At 44.5% G+C, this 24,491-nt stretch overlaps 3 protein-coding genes across 5 annotated transcripts; 2 read left to right on the plus strand and 1 right to left on the minus strand.

Annotated features, from left to right (window-relative positions):
- Window positions 1–632: 632 nt before the first annotated feature.
- On the plus strand, window positions 633–3,205 carry LOC127790600 (F-box protein At2g39490-like). Of its 2 annotated transcripts, none has more exons than XR_008020797.1 (4): window positions 633–1,117; window positions 1,253–1,704; window positions 2,365–2,542; window positions 2,687–2,835. XR_008020797.1 is itself a non-coding variant. In XM_052320171.1 (4 exons), the coding sequence occupies exons 1-4, from the start codon at window positions 727–729 to the stop codon at window positions 3,110–3,112; spliced, it is 1,428 nt and encodes a 475-aa protein (XP_052176131.1). In that variant the 5' UTR covers window positions 639–726; the 3' UTR covers window positions 3,113–3,205. The 2 variants fall into 2 exon arrangements, 1 of the variants encoding a protein (XP_052176131.1); XM_052320171.1 differs by having other exon boundaries at window positions 639–1,117; window positions 2,384–2,542; window positions 2,687–3,205.
- A 124-nt stretch (window positions 3,206–3,329) lies between these two features.
- On the minus strand, window positions 3,330–6,777 carry LOC127790601 (60S ribosomal protein L23a-like). Of its 2 annotated transcripts, none has more exons than XM_052320174.1 (4): window positions 6,686–6,777; window positions 6,502–6,556; window positions 4,454–4,820; window positions 3,330–3,604 (listed from the first exon to the last, which is right to left on the minus strand). In XM_052320174.1, the coding sequence occupies exons 2-4, from the start codon at window positions 6,515–6,517 to the stop codon at window positions 3,520–3,522; spliced, it is 468 nt and encodes a 155-aa protein (XP_052176134.1). In that variant the 5' UTR covers window positions 6,518–6,556; window positions 6,686–6,777; the 3' UTR covers window positions 3,330–3,519. The 2 variants fall into 2 exon arrangements, with proteins under 2 accessions (XP_052176134.1, XP_052176133.1); XM_052320173.1 differs by having other exon boundaries at window positions 6,670–6,772.
- Window positions 6,778–8,218: 1,441 nt separating this feature from the next.
- LOC127789600 (protein SLOW GREEN 1, chloroplastic-like) lies at window positions 8,219–9,865 on the plus strand. Its single transcript, XM_052318535.1, has one exon. It carries the CDS (start codon window positions 8,316–8,318, stop codon window positions 9,408–9,410), a length of 1,095 nt encoding a protein of 364 aa, XP_052174495.1. The 5' UTR covers window positions 8,219–8,315; the 3' UTR covers window positions 9,411–9,865.
- The last annotated feature ends 14,626 nt before the right edge of the window (window positions 9,866–24,491 follow it).

A 24,491-nucleotide genomic window follows, 5' to 3' on the forward strand; every position in this document is an offset into this window, starting at 1 on the left:
TAGGTAAACAAACAAATTCAATGCAAGTCGAAGTTGGAGAGTATAATCGATTGTACAGTCTTATAAAAAAAATATAATGAAACTCACAATCTTATAATATTTTAAATTTCTAAATTTGCCCTTAAACATGAGTAGACTAAAGAGAAAAAAAATCAAAACTGAGTGGGACTTTAGAACTACCGTCCGGGGCTGTAGGGTCCCTCTTTCTTCCAAGTTGCCAAGGTGGGCAAACTCCAATTGATAGCATATTGGCTGTTTGGCATGAGAGGCCCACACATCATTGACATGTAGAACTTATATCTTTTTATAAACTTTCATATAAAATATATCTTTCATTGAGGATTGGAGTAAGTGTTCTGAGACTGATTAAGGTGAGTTTATCACGATTCAATTTTTGCTGTACATGATTTGATCATATAAATTTTAAAATTGTTTTTAGTCTGTATTTTTGGGTGAGATCTGAGACCGGTGTTACCAAAATATAATAACTATGCTTTCACAATTATAATAAACAAACTAGTGGGCTGCACTAAGAAAATGGAGAAGAAAATACTAAAAATAAGTAAATATATGCCAAAGTCAAGGACTAAAAGATATATGACACATAATCAGGATTACCAAAATGGCTTGATTAATATAATAGAGCCCCCCAGCCAATGCTATGTCCAACAGCTCAACAAAGCTTGTTTGAACCAAACAGTTTGCTTTGGAAGCTGAAAGGCAGCCATGGAAGAGGAGAGCTTTGCATCTGTGAGCAGCTTGCCAAGAGAGATTCTGCAGCGAATTGTTTCAATGATGCCACTGATAGAGGCGGTAAGAACTAGGGTTCTTTCATCTTCATGGAAGAGCCTGTGGACTCCATTTCAGGTGGGAATGGACTTTGATTCAGACCAAATAGTCTGTAATGAAGCCAGGGAGAAAGTAAGCCAGATCCTGGCTGTGCTCTTGAAGCAGCCCTGTGACAATCCTGAGCTATGGAAGTTCAGCCTCAGCCGGATCGGGTCGGGCGAGGAAGATGTGATTTTCTTGGCCACCAAAGGAGCAGGAAATGAGCTCCATCTTGACTTCCATGGAGAGATGCAAATAAGCAGCAACTTCAACTGGGTTTTGGAGCAAAGTCAGGACTAAGGAGTTTAAGCCGGCTGTTTCGTGCCATTTTAGAAAATCTTTGATTTTGAACGAGTTTTAGAGTTTCTTATTTTATATAGAGTAATTTCCCAAAAAACTGAGACTGTTTTCCACAACTTAATAGGGCCAAACCGACCCACCTCGTGTGGTGCTCTTGTAGAGATGGGTTGGTATTCTTCTCTCAAGAAACTGCATCTGAGATCAGTGAACCAGCTAGCCAAAGACCTGGTTTCAAGCTTGCTGCTGAGCTGCCAGTTCCTTGAAAGCTTGAAGGTGGAGAAGAGCAGTGGGCTGGAAAGCTTGAATGTCAAAGCAAATGCCAGCCTCAAGAGCTTTGCCGTGGTGGACTGTCCAAGATTAGCAAGTTTGAAGCTAGATGCATCTGGGCTCAAGTCATTTTGGTACAAGGGTTTCCTCCCAGTGATTCAGATTCATGGCTGTTCAAGCTTGGTTGATGTGGTGCTTGACTTGAGAGAAGGTTTAGGGGGCAATGAGTTTGACTGTGAGGACATCTTGCCATTTATGGCCTCTCTCAAGGACATTGAAACTTTAATGATCAGTGGCTGGCTTCTTGAGGTACACACTTACATCTATTTATGTGAACATACTATTCTAGCAACCTTCATTTTTTGGACTCTTTTTAGGAAAAAAGCAAATTTTATGGCATTGACATGTTTTAGTCTGCCCTTTTATGATATGGTGACCAACTAGAAAATTAGATAGAAACTATCTTTCGACTAAAACTATGAGGTTTCCACTAAAACTATGAGGATGGCTTGCATTAGTTATCTGCTAGTTGATAACTAGTTTTGGGGTTTCTGACATAAAAAAAGCTTATCCGGCTTGACTTCGCTATCGCTTATGATTTGTATTGTAGTCATAGTCTTATAATCGACTTTGTATAGACCATTTTTACTACCATCAAAATAGATAATTCTTTCAAATACTACCTTACAAGATATCTTGTAGAAGTTTATTATTTAAGAGTTGATCAGCTCGGAAAAATTTATAGTGGTTTTCTATTTATTTAATACACATGACCTGTTAAGAAATTAAATACTAAAGTGAATTATCTAATATATGTTGAAGGTAGTGACAACTGCTTTTCATCGCTAATAAATATACATATATATATATAAATATATTTTTATGTAACACTAAAACTAAACCTGATTTTAATGGGAAGAAAGCAACCCATCTCCTTTTGTTGTTTTGCCAAATGAATTCCTAAAATAGGTTGCTTTCTATCTACAAGTGGCTGTGCTCAGCAGGAGTGATTTTTGGAAGGCTTCAATTCCAATTCAACAAGTTGAAAGAACTGTGCTGGTTTGATTCTTCCATGAGCTGGTCCAAGAGGGATTCCTTGGCTTGCTTCTTGCACATTTCACCCCTCTTGGAAAAGTTGACCATCATGGTAATAATTTTTCTCCCTCTTTATATGTCACTTGATTTCATCTTCAAAACAGCTCATCTTTCCAGAAAGAAAATATTACTATTTTAATTTTTGAACTTTATAACAACAGTAAAATTGCTTCTTTATGACCGAAATTTTGTGCAGATTGATCAGAACCTGGGTACCATTGCCCGGCCATGCTTCTTCCAGTACTGGCATGAGCCACACTTGCTAGTGGACCATGCAGCAGTGAAGGCTAATGCTTCTGAACTTGGGCATTTGAAGATCATTAAGCTGGCAGGTTTCTCAACACAAGATGATGAGCTGCTACTTCTAATGGACCTTTTGCTCAAGATGTCAACTGGAATCTTAGCGTCCATGACTGTAACAACACAAGATAAGCAACAATCATGGGGGGTTTCAAAGATACCCAAGAGCCAGATAAACCACATATCTGGCTGCCCTGCTAATAGGATTCTAATTCCATGTCCAGACAGTGACTACTTTCTTGGACTAACAGAAGAAAGTAACAGTTTTTGCCCAGCCACGTTAGGGATATCAAGAATTGATCCCTGCCAAGGTCAGTTGTAACCAATACTCGACTAACTCCTAGTATTGTTGTACTACAGAAACTAGAGTTGAGATTCATCCAGATTGAATAAATTACTTGGATACCAAAGTGCCTAGCTTGATCTTTCTTAATCAGTATCAAAGCTGAAAAATCTTGTCATTGGGAGTCAAAAACAGCAGAACTGGGAGAAGACATTGCTTTGTAAGAGCACGTTGGGGCAGTCAAAACACAACCAGAAACCAGAACACAGAAAGCAATCCATATCTATCGAAATTAAAAGAGAAAATCCTCCTCACCAAAGGTCTCTCAAAACAAATGGGATTCAAAGCCCATCGAAGACCAAAATCCTCTGCCAAATGTTTCAATTCTAATGAAATTGCTTTAGATAAAATCATACAACTGGGATGTGAAAGGTTGACTACCATATTTAAATTATTCCAATCTTGTTTGCCACATCCAACGCATCATAGTCAGGTGTAAGCCTCACGTAGGCTTTCTTTGTTCCATCAGGCCTGAAATTCAAAAGCAGACAAAATGTTAAGAATAAGTCACCCGAATGCGTTATATTCAATAACACTAGCTGGGCATGCAGATATCTACAGGCCTGGCCACTGTTACACGTATAACAAACAATTAAGATAGTTATATACTCATTGAAGCATTAGATGAATCCCCTAAATGCCACATTTGACATAAAGAAATGGGAGAGAACCAGCCATAATATCAGTGAAAGACAAGTTAAACTGGACAGAACTATAGGAAAATTACAATGACATTCCATTAGAAAAGGAAATGCATTACATGCATCAATGGACAATCACAATATCACGTTTGCCACATCATGAGATCAGAACGGCCCCATTAAGGATTATAAGTTGAAAAATGCTATACAAGTGTATGGGTGTGTGTGCACGCGCTGTGATGACAATGAGGTAATTACATCAGCATTAATATTCTTTTTTATGCAGATTATCAATGCTGATATCTGTAAGCTATAAAAGATAAGTAAAAAATAAACTCTGGCACACCCCAGATGTATGGATGCCATTTTTTTTTTTTTCAACAAACAAGATAGATTGCGAAATAGAGGAAATGTGTAGCAAAAGAAGAAGAGGAGGGCCTAAGAAAACTTGGGAGGAAACCTTTAGACATGACATAATATGATGGCTTTGTATAGGATATGGCCAAGGATAGAGATGCACGGAGATCTAGAACTCATGTAGCTGCCCCCACCTAGTAGGATTAAGGTTTGTGATTGTTGTTGCAGAAAAAGATAGATTGGAATATTTCAATACAAAAGAATGTACTACCATAAATGAATATAATCAATCCCAGAAAGAAGAGAAAAGGTAAACTTTTACCTAATCAAGGTATTCACTTTCTTGGTCTGGATGTCATACATCTTCTTGACTGCATCCTTGATCTTCTTCTTGTCAGCACGGATATCCACGATGAAAACTAGTGTGTTATTATCTTCAATCTTCTTCATTGCTGATTCAGTGGTGAGTGGATATTTTAGGATTTGATACTGATCAAGCTTGTTCCTTGGGGGCGCACTGATGCGAGGGTACTTGGGGTTCCTATCCTTCTTCAATGTCCTCGGTCTATGGAAAGTAACTGATGTTCGTATCTTCTTGGCCTTCTTCTTAAAGACTGATGAACCAGATTTCACAGCCTTGGCAGCTTTCAAGGCCTGGGCTTTTTGGTCAGACTTTTTAGTAGTATCAGCTGCATAAGGAAGTATTGATTTTTAAATAATAATATGACCATATTAACCCCTATAAAAAGAAGATCCACTGCTCGGTAAGATGGACAATATTGAACAAGATAAATATTAGGTGCATGTGACTTATGGAAATATGAACTGTGTGAGAAAATCAGATCTACCATCACATACTAGGTGCAAGACTTAAACCTCTCAGCTTTGATGTCATTCCATTGGTTAGATAATTTTTGCACAAAACTTATTTTACTCGAGTTTTAAGTTAAACGCTATGTACAGCCTGCATATCCCATGGGTGCAGGATGCTAATATGTTGAGGATCAGACTTGCTTGTTATCTGACTCCAAACCTCGGATAGTAAAATCCAGGACAAAGCTCCACAGGCTTGGTGCAAAACATGGCCTCAGTCATTTTTAATTTTTGATAAAGTTCCTGGAATATTGTTACCACGTGGTTTTATTTTGGCAATATTGCCCCCTCTATGTGATTTTGACGATTCGGATATAAATGAGTCAAAAACAGCCAAATTATCCATATAACATTACCAAAAATTTAAATGTGAAAACAGTTCAAAATTTATCGATCCAACTGTGGTCTAACCATTTCAACCATTCTATCAAATTAGTTATAACTTAAATTTTTTATACAATCAGTTGGTTACATATCATATATGGTCAAAGAAGTACAAACCTATATAACTCACTGGACACCACCTATTCTGTCCAAAAGGTCTCTATTTGAGTCTCACTAGGCTCAACAGTTCAAAATGTTGGAGACATCATTGAAGGGAAGCTCTCTTAATTTTTTATCCAGTTTGAACCATTCTCAGAGGCCAACTGATCTGTCAATTTGAGTATGATAACTACCTCCAAAGTTCTGATGGCACAAACAAGCAGCTCTACTCGTCTATTTCTAATCTTAATATTTTTCACAATAGCAATTTAACATGAAACAAAGGTTCCATGAAATGGACCGTAAATATTAACCTTTCATGAAATATAACACCAAAACAAAAGTGTAGGGAGTATAACTAAAACTAATGAGACTAACAAGATGGAGCCTCAGCACTCTTGACACTTTTGAAGGATCAATTATTTCTCCACCTCCAAATACACCACATTAGTCACAAGGTAGCCTTAGCCCAAGCTCACTGAATTCCTTCAATTTGAATTTAATCTCAAATATTTCTTCAATTGTATCATCTTCAATCTCAAAAGAACACCCTATAAATTGAATAGGGGCATGCCCATATAAAGTTTGCTGTTTTTGTTTCTAAAATTTTGAAAATTGAAAACAAAAATCCAAATAAACCAGGCCCGACAAATCTATTTTCTAGATGCCCTACGCTAAACCAAAATGGAGATTTGTTATCTAAGAATCGGATATAATCTTATTGCCACCCAGCCGCCCCTTCTAATTCAGAACTTACATTTGTAAAATCTTCTTCACAATCACACCCCACGTACCAAAAATTAAAATAAGTCGTATAGTGAACTCACAGGGAAAAAAATTCCCTGTGCCACAGTACCCGAAACCATGCTTTATAGTCTCCAAAAGCTCATTCGGACGAAATGCAAACTCTTAACACAATCAAGCAACAAGGAAACGCGCAGTAGAATTTTCCAAATGATAAATCAAACCTTAGAAAGAGGTGTGTATATATATTATGAGAAATAATGTGCGTACCTTTAGCGGGAGCCATTGTTGAGCAAGGTAACCCTAAATCCTGACAAGCCTTTACCTATCAAACAAACCGAAGAATCTCAAAAACAATCCTAAGAAATAGAATTAGCGATGTAAAATTGAAAGATGAATTCGATTAACTGAGGCTCAATATGGCATAATTATCAATACCAGCGAGAGAGAGCACCTGCCGCGAATCGCCGATTTAGGGTTTCCGAGAGGGGAAGTAGACAGAGAGAGAATTTATACGGAGCCTCGCACGCGCCTGTCACGTGCGGGCATTGCCTGCGTCTTTTCTTATTTTCCTCTCTTTTATATTTTCCTTTTCTTGTTTTATTTATTTTTTCATAATTTGATTTAAGAATGAAATCACTAAATATACGTATTTTTTGTTTTATATTTTATTTTTCTCCAGGGAAAAAAATTACAAAAACTATTTAACATTAATTGCTTCAAATATTAATCTTAATAGTAATTAGTAATTTATAAATGTTTTTTAATGTTAAAAAATAATACCTTTAATCACTTTATTTCTTCAAGTAAGAGTTAAATTGATTATTATAATTCAATTTAGGGGCTAAGCATTCAATTAAACTTTAAAATAAGTCATTAGCCTTTCATAAATGGGACTATACTAATTAATCACGAATTATTGTTATACCACAAATTAAGTCTATAACATCTTCAATAATTATTTATTGGCTGCTAAATTTTTGTAAAGAATGTTGTTCATTATTTATTTTTTTTACGTATGAAAACATTCGACAAGGTAAAATATACATTTGTTTATCACAAAAAAATATAGTAAATAATTTATGAGTAATGGGCATTTGAAAAATATCAAGATGATAAAATGCTTGATAAATCTATCACACTAAAGTAAAAAGATATATAAGTACATATATTAATTTATTTAAACACTTGGCGAGTGAAAGTGAATTTCTTTGCATGTTGTAAAAATCTTCTTCTTGATTTTTTTGGTGCTAGCCAGGCATCAACTCCCGTACATGATCTTAAAACTTTACATAAAACTTGTGTTTTTAATAAACAATAGCCCAATTTTAGTCATTGTGATATCTTTTGTGAGGCGCCATCCCTTCTCTTGAAATTATAAGATTATTTTGTTGAGTTTGTTAGAAAGAGTTGTTTTGCACCACTAGATATTCTCTATTTTTTTACCTGAATTGACACTTTTAATTGTTTAGCATCCTTATATAAAAAGAGACAAAAAAAAAAAATGAATAGTAATTTTTCATGTCCATTCCCACTAATTAACCACTACAACTTGAGATTTTAGATTTTTTTAATGGAAAAGTGTTAAATTGGCTTTAAATTTTAAAATGGTCCAAATAAACTTATGATTTTTTTTTATAAATAAAATCACGTACTCGACCATTAATTATATCTAACGATGGTAAAATAAAAACTTGATGTGTAACTAATTTGATCTTATTTATAAAAGTTTAATGACTTACTTGACTTATAGTCTATTTGACATCTCATCTTTTTTTTCCCTTATCAAATAATTTATAAACTACGTGTATTCTTAAAAAACAAAAATAAAAATTTGCATTTAGTTTCTTATTTTAATCGAAAGAAAAAAAATAAAAAGGGGAGTAAAAATAGAGAAGCACATAAAGGAAAATGGGCCTGGCCCGGCCCATGAAAAGGTCCAGGCCCATTTGAGGGTTTAACAAATCAGGCATATTCTTCTTCTTCCGGATCCTTGTCCTGTCTCCGATTTCTCCCCAGGGTTTTAGCGCTCTGTTTGTCTCTTCCCTCTCTACAGCCCTGAAGAAGAAGAAGAAGATCCATCCATGGAAGCTGCTGCTGCCGCTGCTGCCGTCCCCCACCGTCACCGGCCAGTTCACAGCTCGGTTTATCACCAGCGTCCGTCATATTTAAGACCCATTTATTTGCTCTCCTTCAGAGCCCCACCACCACGGCTATCGTCGTCGTCGTCAACGAAATCGTCACTGTCAATTAGAGCATCCTCATCTTCTTCTTCGTCGTCATTTTCGGACTCTCTCTACCCAAACCCGAAAAGCCCTAAACCCCAATTGACAGAAACCCTAAAACCCATACCGGTTTCCATCCTGAAAACCGCCGTTGCAGCTGCGGTCGCCGCCACTGCCGTCTTCTTTGCCCAATTTAACCTGAAAGCCAACGTCGCCACCGCCATTTCGCCGCCTCCCGTCGTCGAGACCGGGAATAAGGAGACTGTTTCGGGCGAAGAAAACGAGAGAGACCTCGAGGAGTATTTGAGTTCTCATCCGGAAGATGTTCAAGCTCTCAGGAACTTGATGGAGGCGAAGATCAAGAACCGGAAGGTCGACGAAGCGATTGGCATTGTGGAGCAGTTGATCAGGCTCGAACCGGAAGACATCGAGTGGCCACTGATGAAGGCGCACTTGCATATCTACAATGGAGAGCTTGAGGTGGCGAAAGTCGGTTTCAATGAGATAATTGAGAAAGACCCAGCTAAGGTCGAGGCCTATCACGGGCTGGTAATGGCGGCTTCGCAGGCCGATTCGGGCCGGGAATTGAAGGAGATTGAGAAGAGGGTTGGGGAGGCAATGGAGGTGTGCAAGAGGGAGAAGAGAAAGGGGGATTTGAGGGACTTTAAGCTGTTAATCGCCCAAATTCGAGTTATAGAAGGGAATTACGACGCAGCATTGAGGGTTTATCAGGAGCTTGTGAAGGAGGAGCCAAGGGACTTTCGACCCTATTTGTGCCAGGGAATTATATACACTTTGCTGAGGAAGAATGACGAGGCAGAGAAGCAGTTTGAGAAGTATCGAAGGCTTGTTCCCAAGGGACACCCCTATGCACAATATTTCGATGATAATATGATTGCAACAAAAGTGTTTGGCCAGAAAGTCGAAAATGAGAGGGCGTCGTCAAAAAGCTGAGAAGATGGGTTACTGAGTGTAGTTTATTGATGTGGCTTGCCAATAGCTGAGTTTCTTCCTTCATTACTCTGCTCCGCTGTTATTTCATATTTGTTCTATACAGCAGTTTGTTTTCGTTAGGTGTTGGTAGGGAGGTTAACAAAGCACAGAGATCACAGGGAAGTTTTGTAGTTGGTTGAATGGTGAAATGCTCTCAAAATTTTGGCAGACCGACTACTTGGGAATTCAGTATGTAATAGCTTTTGTGATGAGGAAATAGTTATTGCCCCTTCATGACACCCTTCAATTTTGTTGTTGGATCCAAATTGTTGAGAGTGAATTGTTGTAATTGAGTAACTAGGGATGCTTGTATCACCCTCAAAATTGAATTGCCTCTCCGTTTAATATGTTGCACTGTATGTTCCAATTTAATTGGTGCTATCACCATGATGTATTGGATGACGATGATTTTCGCATATGGTGTTTAAAATCTACGCAGCTGCTACTTATGTTTGGTTTATTATTATTAATATTGTCTTTATTGAAGGCAGCTGCTTCTTATGCTTGTAGAGCTGCTTATACAGGTCTATACAAGTAAATGAGATAGTATGCCTAATTCAAGCGATAACCTTATTCCCCATAGGCTGCCACAAGGCCCACAACTAACAATCCCCTTCTGTAACTGTGGGATATACCATGGTACATTATATCCGTTTTTCTTTGTATAACATGTGTTGTTTCTATACCCATTGTTCATAAGCTTCTGCATTTAGTACTTTTCATTTTTAATGTATTACATTAGGTTGACTTAGCCTTCGGACCCTTCAAACTAAGTTGCTCCTTTCTTTTGCTTCACTCATGCCATATCCCTTGATAAACTGACTCAGCTGCACGAGGTCTACTTTTTTTTTCTTCTTTGTACAAATTGGTTAGCTGGAGCACTTTAGACAGTTTTCAGCAACTTCCTTCATCATGTCTGTATCAGTGCATGGCTGCATTGTTTCTCAGAGCTATCTGATTTCCTTAGAAGTAGAACATTGAGCAGACGCCTACTTAAATGCTAGATGGACCAACAGCCATCCTTGTTTTGAGTGTTATAACCCTAACAATTCCTCCCAAATCTGACTTGGTTTTTGTTTCTTGCTGCCTTTCCGTTCCTTAATCTTTTAATAACCCCTTTTCTCCCTTAGTTGGCCAATATAGTTGGACTTCTCATTGAGTTGATCTGGGTAAGAGAGAAAAAGTATGTACATATTCCATCCATCAGATAAGCCATTAAAATCCTCAAGTTCCATGACTGTGGCCTTGTAATATTGATTTAGTCAACTGGCTAAGCCTTCTAGCTAGTTTTGGATATTATCAATATTCTTTCAGAAAGCTATAGTCAATCTCAATTGTGTGACATCTGTCAGAAGAATGAATGGCGTGGTTTGTAGTTGTTTTCATATTAAAGCTTGCCTGATGCAACAAATGATGAAGAAATCAGGGTTATTCTTTCTGCTAGATGCAGATCTCAAATTTGTGAATTTTGTATCAGAAGGATGTCCTTTTACAGGTGTTTCTGCATTAAAGCTTGTGCATTCCATCAATGGTAGAGAAGTTGGGATGATTTTTCCCTAGATTTCTGAGTGCGAGCATGTCTGGAAGAAGATTAGAAATATCTTAACGAGGTAAGAGAACTAGCCTTTGATGATTTCTGAAACTGAATTCTGTGTGTTAAGGATTAAAATGATTCCCAAGTCTAGGATCTTGTTAAGTAATAATAGAAGCAATTATGCCATTCTTCTGCTAGGCTTGATATTGAGATTTCTTCTGCTGCCAATTGTTGGACATCCGATGCATAGATTGACAATGCTGAGAGAGATTTTGTATCACTTCTAGCTGAAAGGTTAGGCGGCCGAGAGAACAAGTATGCCCATTATTCCGCAGATTTCACTCGTATTTGTTGTTACACCTCTTTCCTCGGTTATTCAAATGCAAGAGTGACCAAATGTTGGCAAATTTTATGTGTTTGGATTTACAGAATTTTTTTTTATGTGTTTGGAACTGTTGATTATGTTTGAGTTACCAGCTTCTATTTTATTTGCTTTCCTGAGTTGAAGCAATTGAGTAAAAATTAAGTCCAAACCCTTATGCCAATCTCTGCTGATGACGTAATGTCAGTTATGGGGAAGCAACGGTTTTCAGAGAACAACTACCTGGTGGTTCTGTAAGGGCGAGTTTTGGTAACAATTGTAAGGTTGTTTATTTGTGACTGGAAGGTCACAGGTTGGAGTTATGAAAATAATCTCTCTGCAAAAATGTAAAGAGAAAGCTGCTTACAAATACGACAATCTCTTGACCCTTGCGAAGCCGGCAGCTGGGAACCTTGTGTGGGGGAATGCCCTTTTTAGCCACCTTCGGTTCTCTCTACCCTCATAAATACCACTCAGAACTTATGCATGCATGATTCTTGTAGCAAGTGTTGTGAAAATCATGTTCATGCATGTCGTAATTACTCTGTGTTAGGGCTGTTTACAGCTTATTATTTATCTTTTATATATTATTTTTGCAGTGTCTCCCTTGATCCCTATATTTATAATCTCGATATCTCTTGATTATTTCACATTTTCTGAATGTTTATTTTAATTTTAGTTGTAAGGTAACAGAGACATACCAAATAGTATATTCCACCCTCAGGCCTATACCAGACAGAGATTTGCACATGCTCTCAGGATCAAACTTGTTTTTTTGTCCTGTTAGCAGCTCTCGTCATTTGCTTCTTTTTTTTTTTTTAAATTCTTTGATCTGCAATATGGTGTTGTAGTTTCTTAGTGCTTACAGTTGTTTGTATTGACCCTTGGTTTCTGTTTTTTGACAAGTAAAAAACACATGTAGAACAAGAAAACCTCCGCAAGCAAGCAAAACCTAGGTTTTAATATTTTCACTTCTTGTTGTATAATTGTATTGTTAACGTATTTACTGTTATGAAATGTAATTTTGAATAAAAATCATGTAATGTGTTACTCTTATACCGTGTTTGATTTGTATATAAAACTGCTATTTGAAATGATGTGGCAATACACTTAAAATTAGAAGTTTTTTTTTTTTTTTTTTAAAAAGAAAAAATAAGGAGGGACATGTCATGGTTTCTGTCGACGTTTGATTTCGGCCGACCGTGATTCGTTTTGGGCCGCGGTGAGTCAATCCAAAAAAATACCGAGAAGGAAGGAAGAAAACCCCCCCCTCCCCCAAAGTTCCAAGCGTGTACACCAGAATCTTTTACGTGGTTCGGCCAGAACGATGCCTAGTCCACGGCCGCCCTCTGATTATTCTCCCAGAGTGGCGGTATCTGATTATTCTTTTTTCTGTCCCTCCTCTTTGCTCCTCATGGCCCCCTTTATTTCCATTTTTCTTGAGGGACTTTTACAATCTAGATAATATATAAAAATACAGTGTTTGTATAATGGGGGACAAATAGTTCTTACCGCCTTCGCAAGACCGGGAGTGGGATCCTCATTACGAGGGGCATGGGCTGTTACAGATAAAGTGATCGGACCCTACCTCTGACTTCTCAGCAGCTTTGCCGCTCATGCGAGCTGGAGATTTTAGGCGAGCGACCTGGATGGCCCAGCGATCTGGAGGATATTTCAGGAGCTCGTTAGTCGATTGCTCCGAGCTCGTTGGGGGATTACCGGGAGCTCGCCATACGCTCGCTTTATGAGTTCCGGGTCTTTGATGGAGGCTGGACCTTCCTTGACGAGGTCGTCCGGGCCTTCTTGGCCTTGGGTGATTGGGCCGGTCTATCGGACCGAGTCTGGCCCATGCGGGGAGATGCGGGAAATACATATAACATAAGCCCCCCAGTTCGCGGTACGATCTTCGTGCTGGGAACTGACGCGTGCCAGCTGTTCTTCCATCCCTCCAACTTCTGTCCAATCACCTTAAGTCTCGTCGTTCCACGCAGCACGCTTTGTCGGCAGCGCATTTAATGCGCGCCCCCTCCCCATTTCTGCGCATGATTAAACTCGTGGGACCCACAAGCTGTTGTGCGGCCGCTGGATGCCGAGCATGTGATAAGTCGTCATTCGATCCGACGGTTGGGATGCATCAGGCCGTCAGTATAAATAGTGGGGAGTGTCCACCCGCTTCTTCTTTCACGCTATTTTGAAACTCCCTCAAACTTTTGCCTCCCTGCTTTCTTGTTTTTTCTCTCTCGAGGCCTCCGTTATCGCCGTGCTTTCAGACGTCTGCCGTTCTCGTCCGGTGCTTGGTACGAGTCCCCATTCAGTCGTCAAGCGCAGCTTTTAGGTAAGTTTGTCGTGTCTTTTCTTCTTCTTTTAGTGAGGCCGTCCACCGTTGGTTAGCCGTCGGTGGTTTCTCTGGCTTCGTCGATCGATGTCGTTCTCATTTTTGGAGAAACGGCACGATTCGGTTTGTCGTTTGCTGGGCCTTTGGGTCCAATGACCTTAGGATTAGCTTTTCATGGAACACCGGGCTTGCGGCTGCAGCCCCTCCGCCCTAGGCGGTACCCCTTTTTGCGAAGCGCTCGGCCTGGAAGACCTAGGGGACGTTTTAGGGTTTTTCTTCTAGTTTCTTGAGGTCTGGTTCGCGACTTGCGACCTGACTGTTCTCTCTTTTCCTTTGTAGATGTCCGACCAACACCGTGGAAATTCAGGTCAAAAGCGCTGCAATTATATCGTAGGAGAAAACGACACTTCGAGCTCCGAAGATTGTCTCATTATGGAGGGCCAAAATCTTGGGGGTGCGAGCTCGGGGTGCAGGGAGGTCGCCGTCCCGACCTCTCGGGAAACCGAGCTGAAGGTTCAAGATCAGATCGCTGCTGATCTTGCGGTCTTCAAGAGATTCTCGTCCAAGGCCAAGCTTCACGAGGTGATGACTTGTGCTCAGGAGTTTCGTCTCCCCAGGACCTGCCGAGTATACATCCCTGCATCGAGCTCCCATGCAGCCTACCCGCCAGCCAATTTCGTAGCTATTAGCCCCCAACACCTCGAGTCTGGCTTTAGGTTCCCAATAGCCCCGTACCTTATCGCCCTCTTGAACGACGTCAAGCTCGCCCCCTTCCAACTAACACCGAATTCGTATGCCCAACTTACTTCTTTGGCCGTTTTATTCCTTATAAACAAACTTCCTCTCCCTTCCCCAAAACTGATAAGATTTTTATTTTCTTTCAAAAATGCCAAGGACGGGCTGTATTACCTGGCGGCCCGTCCTTCTCCGTACAAGGCCGCCCTTCCTCAGGGTAAAGCAAAGGGGAAGTCCAACGTGGGCGATTACAAGTCCAGTTGGTTCTTCGTGTCTTGCCCTTCCCTTTCTCTACTTAGGAATTGTAGCTTCGCACTGACCCCTGGTAAGAGAAGATGAGCTCTCACGAATCTTTCCTTTGTTCCGAGAGTGCTTGTTTTAACTTGCTCATGTTTTGATGCAGATTTTGGGGGGAAGAAACCGATTTTATCGGCCGAGGAGACTGATATCCTTGGCAAACTTGTGGCTGCGGAGTCGAGCTCGGAGATTCTTGAGCTTTCGGACGAGCTACTTCGCGAATACGAGCTCGCCCCTCCTCTTGGCACCGAGACTGTCGAGGGAGATCATTTCAGGGACTTGGGTGCGGAGGTTCTCTCTTCCGGCTTACAGCTCGCTGAGACGAACAGTTCAAGAGGGGAAGCCGACCAAGACGATAATATGGTTGATCTCGAGCTCCTCCAACCGAAGCGTCATAGGGCAAGGTCGAGCACTACGTCTTCCATAACCCCGAGCTATAGCTCGCGGGATGGCAGGTCGGAGCAGCCGCAGCCGCAGTCACGCCCCCAGCAGCAGCAAACCCAGCAGTCGCGGGGGGGGGGGGGGGGCAGCAGGAGCAGCGGCAAAGAACACTGCCCCGTCAGCCCCAACAATCAAAGCAAGCTCATCTGCAGTTGGGGCATCGGCCACCTGCCTCCCGAGACCATGGTTCGAGTGGAGCCCGTGGGAAGGAGGTTGCGGTGGAGGTTCGAGACGCTCCTGCTGCCAGCTCGAAACGGAGATCGGACCAGCTGCAACAGGGGGAGGATATCAGGGCCAAACGGGTCAGGGTCCGTGAGAAGGAGCTGGCCGTGGAGGCCCTGCCAGGAGGGGTCTTTGTTGGTCCCCTCCTGGATTCCGTGCCCGATTTCCTGGGTCCGAACTCCAAGCCCCTTGACGACCCGAAGTTAAAGGGAATCCCCCTTTGTGATTTTGTCGCCCGTCACAGCCTGGTGGTAAGTAGGAATTCTTCGTACCTTGGTTTCTTAACCTACCCCTTTGGTTTTTTAATGAGCTAACATTTCTTCTTTTGCAGACTTCTCTTGCTGCCGTGAAGCTCCGAGCTCAGTACAAAGATTTTGAGGAGCAGCTTCAGTCGGTGAGCACGTCCCGTCAGGCCGAAATCGCGAAGCTTGAGGACGAGAAGAACGCCCAAAAGGCCGAAATAACGAAGCTCTCGGACGAGAAGAAAGATCTCCAGGTCGAGCTTCTTGCCACTCAAAAGGAGGTGGAGGGTTACTTGACGCGTCTGAGGATGGAGATCCAGAAGAATAAAGATCTCGACGAGGAGCTTCGCAGATCGAAGAACATGTGGGAGCAAGCCAACTCCGGGCTCACCGGCGAGCTAAATGGAGCGAAGGCGGAGTTGCGGAGGGCTGAGGAGCGACTCAGATCAACCGAGGCCGAGCTTAGGGAGGCGAAGGAGGAGCGGACACGGGCGGATGATCGTGCCGTCCGATGCGAGGAGCTTGCCAAGAGGACCATTGACGATATAAGGGCGGAGGTCGGAGAGCGGATGGACGCGGCTCGTAGGGAGACCAGATCCGACACCTGCTCGGCATTTCTGTACACCCTTTGGGTGAACCATTCTGAGATGGATTTCTCCATTTTCGGTGCGCAGGCTGTCGAGGAGGTGGCTCGGTATGCTGCCGAGGCCGCGGAAGATGCTGATGATGCCAATACCCTTGACTCGTTTTTTGTCGCAGCGCAAGCTCCTCAGGTCGGGGCCGAGCTATCCGGGGTCGCCGCGGCTCAACCTGGTGAGACTGCCAAGGAGCCTCCTGTGGAGGTTGCCGAGGTTTTCCCAGCCGGGATTGTCGAGGTCGATCTCCAGCCGACCATACCTACTGAAGCTCGCCCTGTCGAGGTTGATTCTGCAGAACCAAACGCCCCTCTTAGCTAGGATTCCCACATGTATTTTTTTTTTTTTTTTATTTTATTTTTTTGTAATGTGACCTTCATCTCATAATAAAAAATTGGCATTTTGTGCACGTTGCCTCAGATTTCCTCGCGAATTCAAGTTATCTCTGATGACGATTCTTGAATCATGACTTGAAAGTAACTTCTTCACGGTATAACTTGAAATTTCTTCAACAAAGCCCCCGTATTTTTGAAAGGTCCACTGATAAGGAACTTTTGAGTATGTAACTTGATAATAAACTGTTCGAAAATAGGTCCAGGTAGATCCGGAGTTTTATTAGCTCGTAAACTAACGCTCTTTAACCAGCTCGTTGATGATAGTTGTAATAATCAGCGCGAACACTCATACCTAGGCAATTTCCAGGAAACCCCGTTCGGCATGTTTTGACGAAATAACGAGAGCCTTCCCGAGATATATGTAAAGTCGGACGGCCTTGTGATCTTGTCTAACATGCGGTGGCTGAGAAGCTCGTTATAGGGCGTGTGCCTGATAGGTCGCGAATGCTTTATTTTTAGCCAAGTTAAGACGGACCTCAGCTGATAGGGTCCAATACGCAAAGTTTGCTAGGGTATGAGCTTATGCCATGGCCTCGGCCGGCATGTTGAGGCTTTAATAAGTTTTCAATAAATTGGGAGCGAACACTCAGGTAGGTCGCAGACCATGGCTTTAAGCCAAGATAGGAGGACCCCAGCTAGTGAAAGCGCAGCCTGTAGCACCAAGTTATATGTTCAGGCGGGTCATAGAGTGACCCCAGCTAACACACCATGGCTTGTTATTTCGTTTGACTTGTACGGCCGGGATATGTGTCCAGGTAGGTCGCGTTACGTCCTCAGCTAACACCCAGTGGCTTCTACAAGTTTTATTTGAACTGAGAGGGAACACCCAGGTAGGTCGCAGACCATGGCTTTAAGCCAAGATAAAAGGACCTCGGCTAGCGAACCCAAGCTCGGGGTTACTTGTGGAAGTGGTTGCTCAGTAGGTTCCGAACCATGACATAAAGTCAAGATGACTGGTTCTCAGCTCGCAAACCACGACCTGATGGAGGGACCGAGGTAAATGCTCGGTTAAGCCGTTGACCGTAGCGCCGTGGCTAGGTTATTTAGGCATCAGCTCGCAAACCATGGCTTCTCGACCCCTCGTTACGGGGGCATTCAATCGAATACCAATAAGAATAAAGTGTAATGAAAGTTCATAAATTCTGACCAGAATCATGAAAGTCATTCGTAATGAAAAAGACGGAGCATAGGCAAGAACGATTACATTTATCTGAAGTAAGGACGAAGATGTTCTGCGTTCCAAGCTCGTGGGAGAGGGAGACCGTCCATGTTTGCCAGATGGTATGCTCCGTTATTCAAATTTTCTTTGATGATAAATGGACCTTCCCAGTTAGGCCCTAAGGTGCCATCGCTTGCCGCCCGTGCTCCTGGTAGTACTAGGCGTAGTACCGGATCTCCGACGTTGTAACGTCGGATTCGGACCTTCCTGTTATAGTATCGTGCCACTCTTTGTTGATAAATTGCGATCCTCACGCGAGCTACATCTCTTGATTCCTCGAGCAGGTCCAGATTAGCCGCCAGTAGCTCGTTATTGCGATCTGAGCTGAAGGTGGCCCTTCGGTGGCTGGCCACTTTATTCTCAGCGGGGATCATAGCCTCCGACCCATACGCCATTGAGAATGGGGTTTCTCCAGTGCTGCTTCGGGCTGTTGTTCGATAGGTCCATAGCACTGTTTGCAGTTCATCCACCCAGGCCCCCTTTCTAGCCTCAAGCTTTGTCTTCAGGGTCTGCTTGATTATTTTGTTGACTGCTTCGACCTGCCCATTGGCCTGGGGGTGATCAACGGCGGTGAAACTCTTTTGAATCCCCATTGACTCGCAGAATTGGATGAATTGCTCGCTGGTAAATTGGGTTCCGTTGTCCGTTACTATTTGCTGTGGCACTCCAAATCTGCAGATTATGTTATCCCATGTAAAAGCTTGTGTCTTCGCACTGGTGATCTGTGCGAGCTCTTTGGCCTCTGCCCATTTGGTGAAGTAGTCAACTGCCACTATGGCATGTTTGCATCCTCCGCGAGCCGTGGGCAGCGGCCCGATTAGATCCATGCCCCAAATGGCAAAGGGCCAAGGGCTGCTCATCTGCTGCAGGTAGGCCGGCGGAGCTCGCGGAACCTTGGCGAACCTTTGGCACTTCTCGCATTTCTTGACCGTCTCTATGGCATCTTGCTTCACGGTGGGCCAATAAAACCCTTGTCGGAGGGCCTTTTGTGCCAGAGAGAGTGCCCCTGCATGATTACCGCAGTGGCCTGCATGAATTTCTTCTAGCACAGACTGGCAATCGGTGCCGTCAATGCACCTCAGGAGTGGGGCTGAGAATCCCCTCTTGTACAGTCTTTCATCGTAGATGCAATATCGGGCGGCTTGAGCTCGCAGGCGACGTGCTTCCAGCTTGTCTTCCGGTAGTTTCCCGTCTTGCAGATATTCCAAGATGGGGGTCATCCATGAGTTTTGGGGCACCGTGATCAGTAGCGTTTCATCTCGTTGTTCTGTGCTCGGGGTGGCCAAAAAATCGACAGGTATGTCCCCCAAGAATTCTGCGTCCCGGGCAGTTGCTAGGCGAGCCAGAGCGTCCGCATGAGAGTTCTGGGAACGGGGGATTTGATGCATTTCATATTTTTCGAAAGTGGCTAAAAGTTCGCGTGCCTTCTGTAAGTATGTTGCCATCTTCGTGTCTCTGGCCTGGTATTCTCCCCGCACCTGGTTGACAACTAGTTGAGAGTCGCTGAAGATCTCCAAGAATTCAGCTCGTATTTCCTTTGCCAGGCGGAGTCCTGCTAGTAAGGCTTCATACTCGGATTCATTATTGGTGGCTAAAAAACCGAACCTCAGGGCGCAGAGGATTTTGTGACCTTCGGGGCTTATTAGCATAACCCCGGCTCCCGCTCCTTGTTCGTTCGATGATCCATCGACGTATAGTTCCCAGGACGGTCCTTTCAGGTTTTCCGGCTCTTCGTCAATTGGCCCAGTAAACTCGGCAATGAAGTCTGCCAACGCTTGACCCTTTATCGCCGTCCTTGGTTTGTACTTTATGTCGAACTGAGCGAGCTCAATAGACCATTTTAGTAAACGACCTGAGGTATCCGGTTTTTGGAGGATTTGTTTCAATGGGTATTTGGTCAGGACTTCGATCTCATGAGCTTGAAAATAGGGTCGCAGCTTCCTCGACGCCACTATTAGACAGTAAGCTAATTTTTCGATTGGTGCGTACCTTGTTTCTGCATCGATTAGGCTTTTGGAGACGTAATAAATGGGGTGCTGCACCCCTTCTTCCCCCCGAACGAGGGCCGCGCTGAGAGCCTGTTGGGATACTCCTAAGTACAAGGTCAACCTCTCTCCCTCCTTAGGTTTGGCGAGCAGCGGGGCCCGTCCCATGTACTCCTTTAGTTGTTGGAATGCGAACTCGCATTCTTCTGTCCATCTGAAGTCTTTCTCCTTTTTTAGAAGCTCGAAGAAAGGGGCACACTTGTCAGTTGCCTTTGAAATGAAACGGCTCAGAGCCGCGACCTGACCATTGAGGCTTTGCACCTCCTTCTTTCTTATAGGCGACCTCATGTCGAGCAGAGCCTTAATTTTGTCTGGGTTGGCTTCAATGCCTCTGTTGTTTACCATAAACCCAAGAAATTTTCCAGAGGCTACACCGAAGGCGCACTTGAGCGGGTTGAGCTTCATCTGATATTTCCTGAGGACTCCAAACGTTTCTCTTAGATCGGAAACGTGGTCCGTCACTTGCTCGGATTTTACCAGCATGTCGTCAACGTATACTTCCATGGTTTTTCCGATCAGTGTTTCGAACATCGTATTGACCAGCCTCTGGTAGGTCGCGCCAGCATTCTTCAATCCAAAGGGCATGACCTTGTAACAATAGAGCCCCCGGTCGGTTATGAACGAGGTGTGCTCTTGGTCCGTTGGGTTCATGGGGATTTGGTTGTAGCCTGAATAGGCATCCATGAAACTGAGGAGGCGGTGACCAGCCGTTGCATCTACGAGTTGATCGATTCTGGGGAGGGGAAAGCTGTCTTTAGGACAGGCCTTGTTCAGGTCGGTGAAGTCGATGCAGGTCCTCCACTTCCCGTTTTTCTTTTTTACTAGGACCGGGTTGGCCACCCAGACCGGATAGTGGGCTTCCTTGATGAAATTATTCGCCAAGAGTTTGTCCACTTCTTCCTTAAGAGCGGTATAACGCTCCGGAGTCATTGGCCTCCTCTTCTGGCGTACTGGCCTGTAGCCTGGATCTACGTTGAGCCTGTGTGACATGACTTCTGGGGCGATTCCCACCATATCTTCGTGGTTCCATGCGAATACATCAAGGTTAGCTTTAAGGAAATCTGTAAGTTGGGATTTTACCTCGGGGGCTAGACTCTTGCCTAGCTTGAGGTGCCTTTCCTCGTCTGCCTCGCCGACTGAGATATCTTCGAGCTCTTCCATGGGACCGGTGGGCTTTTCGCAGTCGACCTCGCGTGGATCCAGGTCCTCCCATCGGCCGGTTGATCGCGGGCCGACTTTTGCGATGATATTTACTTTCTTTCCCTTTGCTCCCATTTTCAGGGCGTCCTCATAGCAACGTCTTGCGAGGTGCTGCTCGCCTCGTACACACCCTACACCGTCGGGGGTCGGGAATTTCACCGTAAGCGACCTGGTTGAGGTCACTAGATCCAGGTCGTTCATCGCCGGCCTTCCGAGTACGACGTTGTATGCTGAGGGGCAGTCAATTATGAGGAATTCTGCCAAAGTAGTGGCCTGGCGGTTCGCACCCCCGATGGTGAGGGGAAGGCTGATCCGACCGACGGGAATCACTGCGTCTCCCGTGAACCCATAGAGTGGCTCTGGGGACGAACCCAACTGTTCCGGTCCCAAACCCATCTGATCGAAGCATGCTCTGTACATTACATTTACCGAGCTGCCCGTGTCCACCATTATCCTCCGCACTTCGGAGTTGCCGACCTGGGCTCGTATAACGAGTGCGTCGTTGTGCGGCCAATGGACGTCTCTGGCGTCTTCTTCCGAGAAAAACATCTTCTCTGGGATTGGGTTACCCCTAGGCCGCTTCGCGGGAACCGGCTGTTCGCCCGATCTCGCTAGCAAGACATGGTTGGCCTCTCGTATGTATTTGTCGCGGGATTTGTGGGAGGAACCAGCGAGGTGGGGCCCGCCATGGATCGTGTAGATGGTTCGTACAGCCGGTGCTTGGTCGTCGTCGGTGGGAGGCTGCTGCTGTACCGGCGGCTGGCTTGGTTGATTAGTCGGCCGCACCACGTAATCTTTCAAGCGACCTCTTCTTATCAGATCTTCGATGGCGTCCCTTAGGGCCCAGCATTCCGAGGTGTTGTGACCCGCCTCGTTGTGGTACGCGCAAAATTTTTCTTTGTTTCAGAATTTGTTTGGGGTTCTTAACGGGTTGGGCTTCCCGAATTCCTCTTTGTTCCTTTCGATGGCGAAGATCCTTTCTTGGGGGTCTGACAGGGCACAGTAGCTGTCAAAGCGCTGTGATCTATGAGGTCGCTCATCTCCCTCTGCCTTCCGAGCTCGCTTGAACACTTCATTGCTCGAGCGCTCCCCCTGAGCTTCTCTTCCGGCGTCTCCGTTGTGCCTTTTCTTACTCTGGCTGGAGCCCCCAACTTCTTCTCTCGACCCGACGGGCTTCTTCGTCCCGAAGGCGTCTTCCCATCGGATTTCCTTGGAAGCTCGTTCATAGAATTCCCCCAGGTCTTTGACCGGGGTTCGGTAGATGCTCTCGTAGAGCTTTCCGTCTTTTCGGAGGCCGGCGGAGATCGCCGTTAGGATACTTTCATCAGAGGGATCCTCGATGTTGCTCACCTCGCGCCTGAACCTGGCGATGTAATCCCTTAATGGTTCGTTTGCTTTCTGGAATACGGTGGCGAGGTGGCAAGGTGGCGCGAGCTGCCTCCTTAGAGCCCTGTATTGGTTAAGGAACCTCTGTTGGCACTCCTCCCAGCTGTTGATGCTACGAGGCGGAAGGCTCCTGAACCAAGCTCGGGGGATGTCTCCTAAGATTGCTGGGAAGGCGCGACATTTAGCCAGCGAGCTGGTTGTCTGTAGATCCATTTGCACGTTGTACGCATCCAGGTAATCATAGGGGTCGCTGTCCCCATGATATTGTGGCATGCTCGGGACCTTAAACCTCCGGGGCAGGGGTTCAAGCTCAATTTCTCTGGCGAACGGCGTCCTATCTCCACGGCCATTATTCTGGCTGCGGACTCCTTGTCGTTCCTCCAGCTGTCGCACCCTCTGATACAGCTCTTCCACAGTTGAGTCCGGTCCTACTGGTTGCTGGGCTTGCGATCGCCTGCTTCTTTCTCGGACTGGGGAGCGGTGAATTGGGGACGGGTAGTTATCCCCGATATCTTCTTCCGCGGGTGGGTGTCTCTCCTCCCGCGGTTGGCGGACCCTGCGAGGCGACGCCGGTGGGTCGTGGACAGCCCGTGCTTGAGCTTGGGCCAGAATTCTGACCGCGTCAGCGAGTTGCATTACCGTATTCTCCAATGCTTCCTGGCGCTGTTGCCAGTCCCGGATCGTCCCTGTCCCGGTGATTTGGACAGTAGGCTGGACAGGGATCCGTGGTGGTATGCCGGGAGCGTCTCCGGCGGGCGGCGGCAAAGGAGTATCGGCTGTCGGGGCAATGGGTCCTCCATTTGGTGGTAAGTCTCGTGGTCGGTCGTGGTGATTTTCAGGCGGGTCTACCGCCGCCTCGGAACTTCTAGTATTCCTTCCTCTAGCCATGGCTATTGATCAGAGCGGCCCCTTCCTCTAGCGCCAAAATGTCGACGTTTGATTTCGGCCGACCGTGATTCGTTTTGGGCCGCGGTGAGTCAATCCAAAAAAATACCGAGAAGGAAGGAAGAAAACCCCCCCCTCCCCCAAAGTTCCAAGCGTGTACACCAGAATCTTTTACGTGGTTCGGCCAGAACGATGCCTAGTCCACGGCCGCCCTCTGATTATTCTCCCAGAGTGGCGGTATCTGATTATTCTTTTTTCTGTCCCTCCTCTTTGCTCCTCATGGCCCCCTTTATTTCCATTTTTCTTGAGGGACTTTTACAATCTAGATAATATATAAAAATACAGTGTTTGTATAATGGGGGACAAATAGTTCTTACCGCCTTCGCAAGACCGGGAGTGGGATCCTCATTACGAGGGGCATGAGCTGTTACAGATAAAGTGATCGGACCCTACCTCTGACTTCTCAGCAGCTTTGCCGCTCATGCGAGCTGGAGATTTTAGGCGAGCGACCTGGATGGCCCAGCGATCTGGAGGATATTTCAGGAGCTCGTTAGTCGATTGCTCCGAGCTCGTTGGGGGATTACCGGGAGCTCGCCATACGCTCGCTTTATGAGTTCCGGGTCTTTGATGGAGGCTGGACCTTCCTTGACGAGGTCGTTCGGGCCTTCTTGGCCTTGGGTGATTGGGCCGGTCTATCGGACCGAGTCTGGCCCATGCGGGGAGATGCGGGAAATACATATAACAGTTTCCTTTTCCTCAAAAAAGAAAAAATTTTTGGTGGCATATAATATGAGGTAAAATATGTATACAAATCACCCTTTGTTTGACAAGTAAAATAGTAGTTTCTTTATAAACTTTTTGAATGCCTTCTGATTCCCAAAACATAATATGTATTAAATGATTCAAATTGCATTGCATCTATGATGGTAATCCATTGAGTAGAACTTTTACAGAGAATAAATATTAATATTTTTTATTTATGATTATTTCCTTGTGGTTGTATGATAATTGCATTGCTTCTTGCTTAAAGATAGGTTGGCTTTGATTGATATAGCTTCCTGTATATGACTTCTATTTGCTGGTTTTGGGGAAAGGGAGAGTGAGTTTTGC

This window comes from Diospyros lotus, chromosome 14 (genome assembly GCF_014633365.1).
Source record: "Diospyros lotus cultivar Yz01 chromosome 14, ASM1463336v1, whole genome shotgun sequence".
Taxonomy (NCBI): domain Eukaryota; kingdom Viridiplantae; phylum Streptophyta; class Magnoliopsida; order Ericales; family Ebenaceae; genus Diospyros; species Diospyros lotus.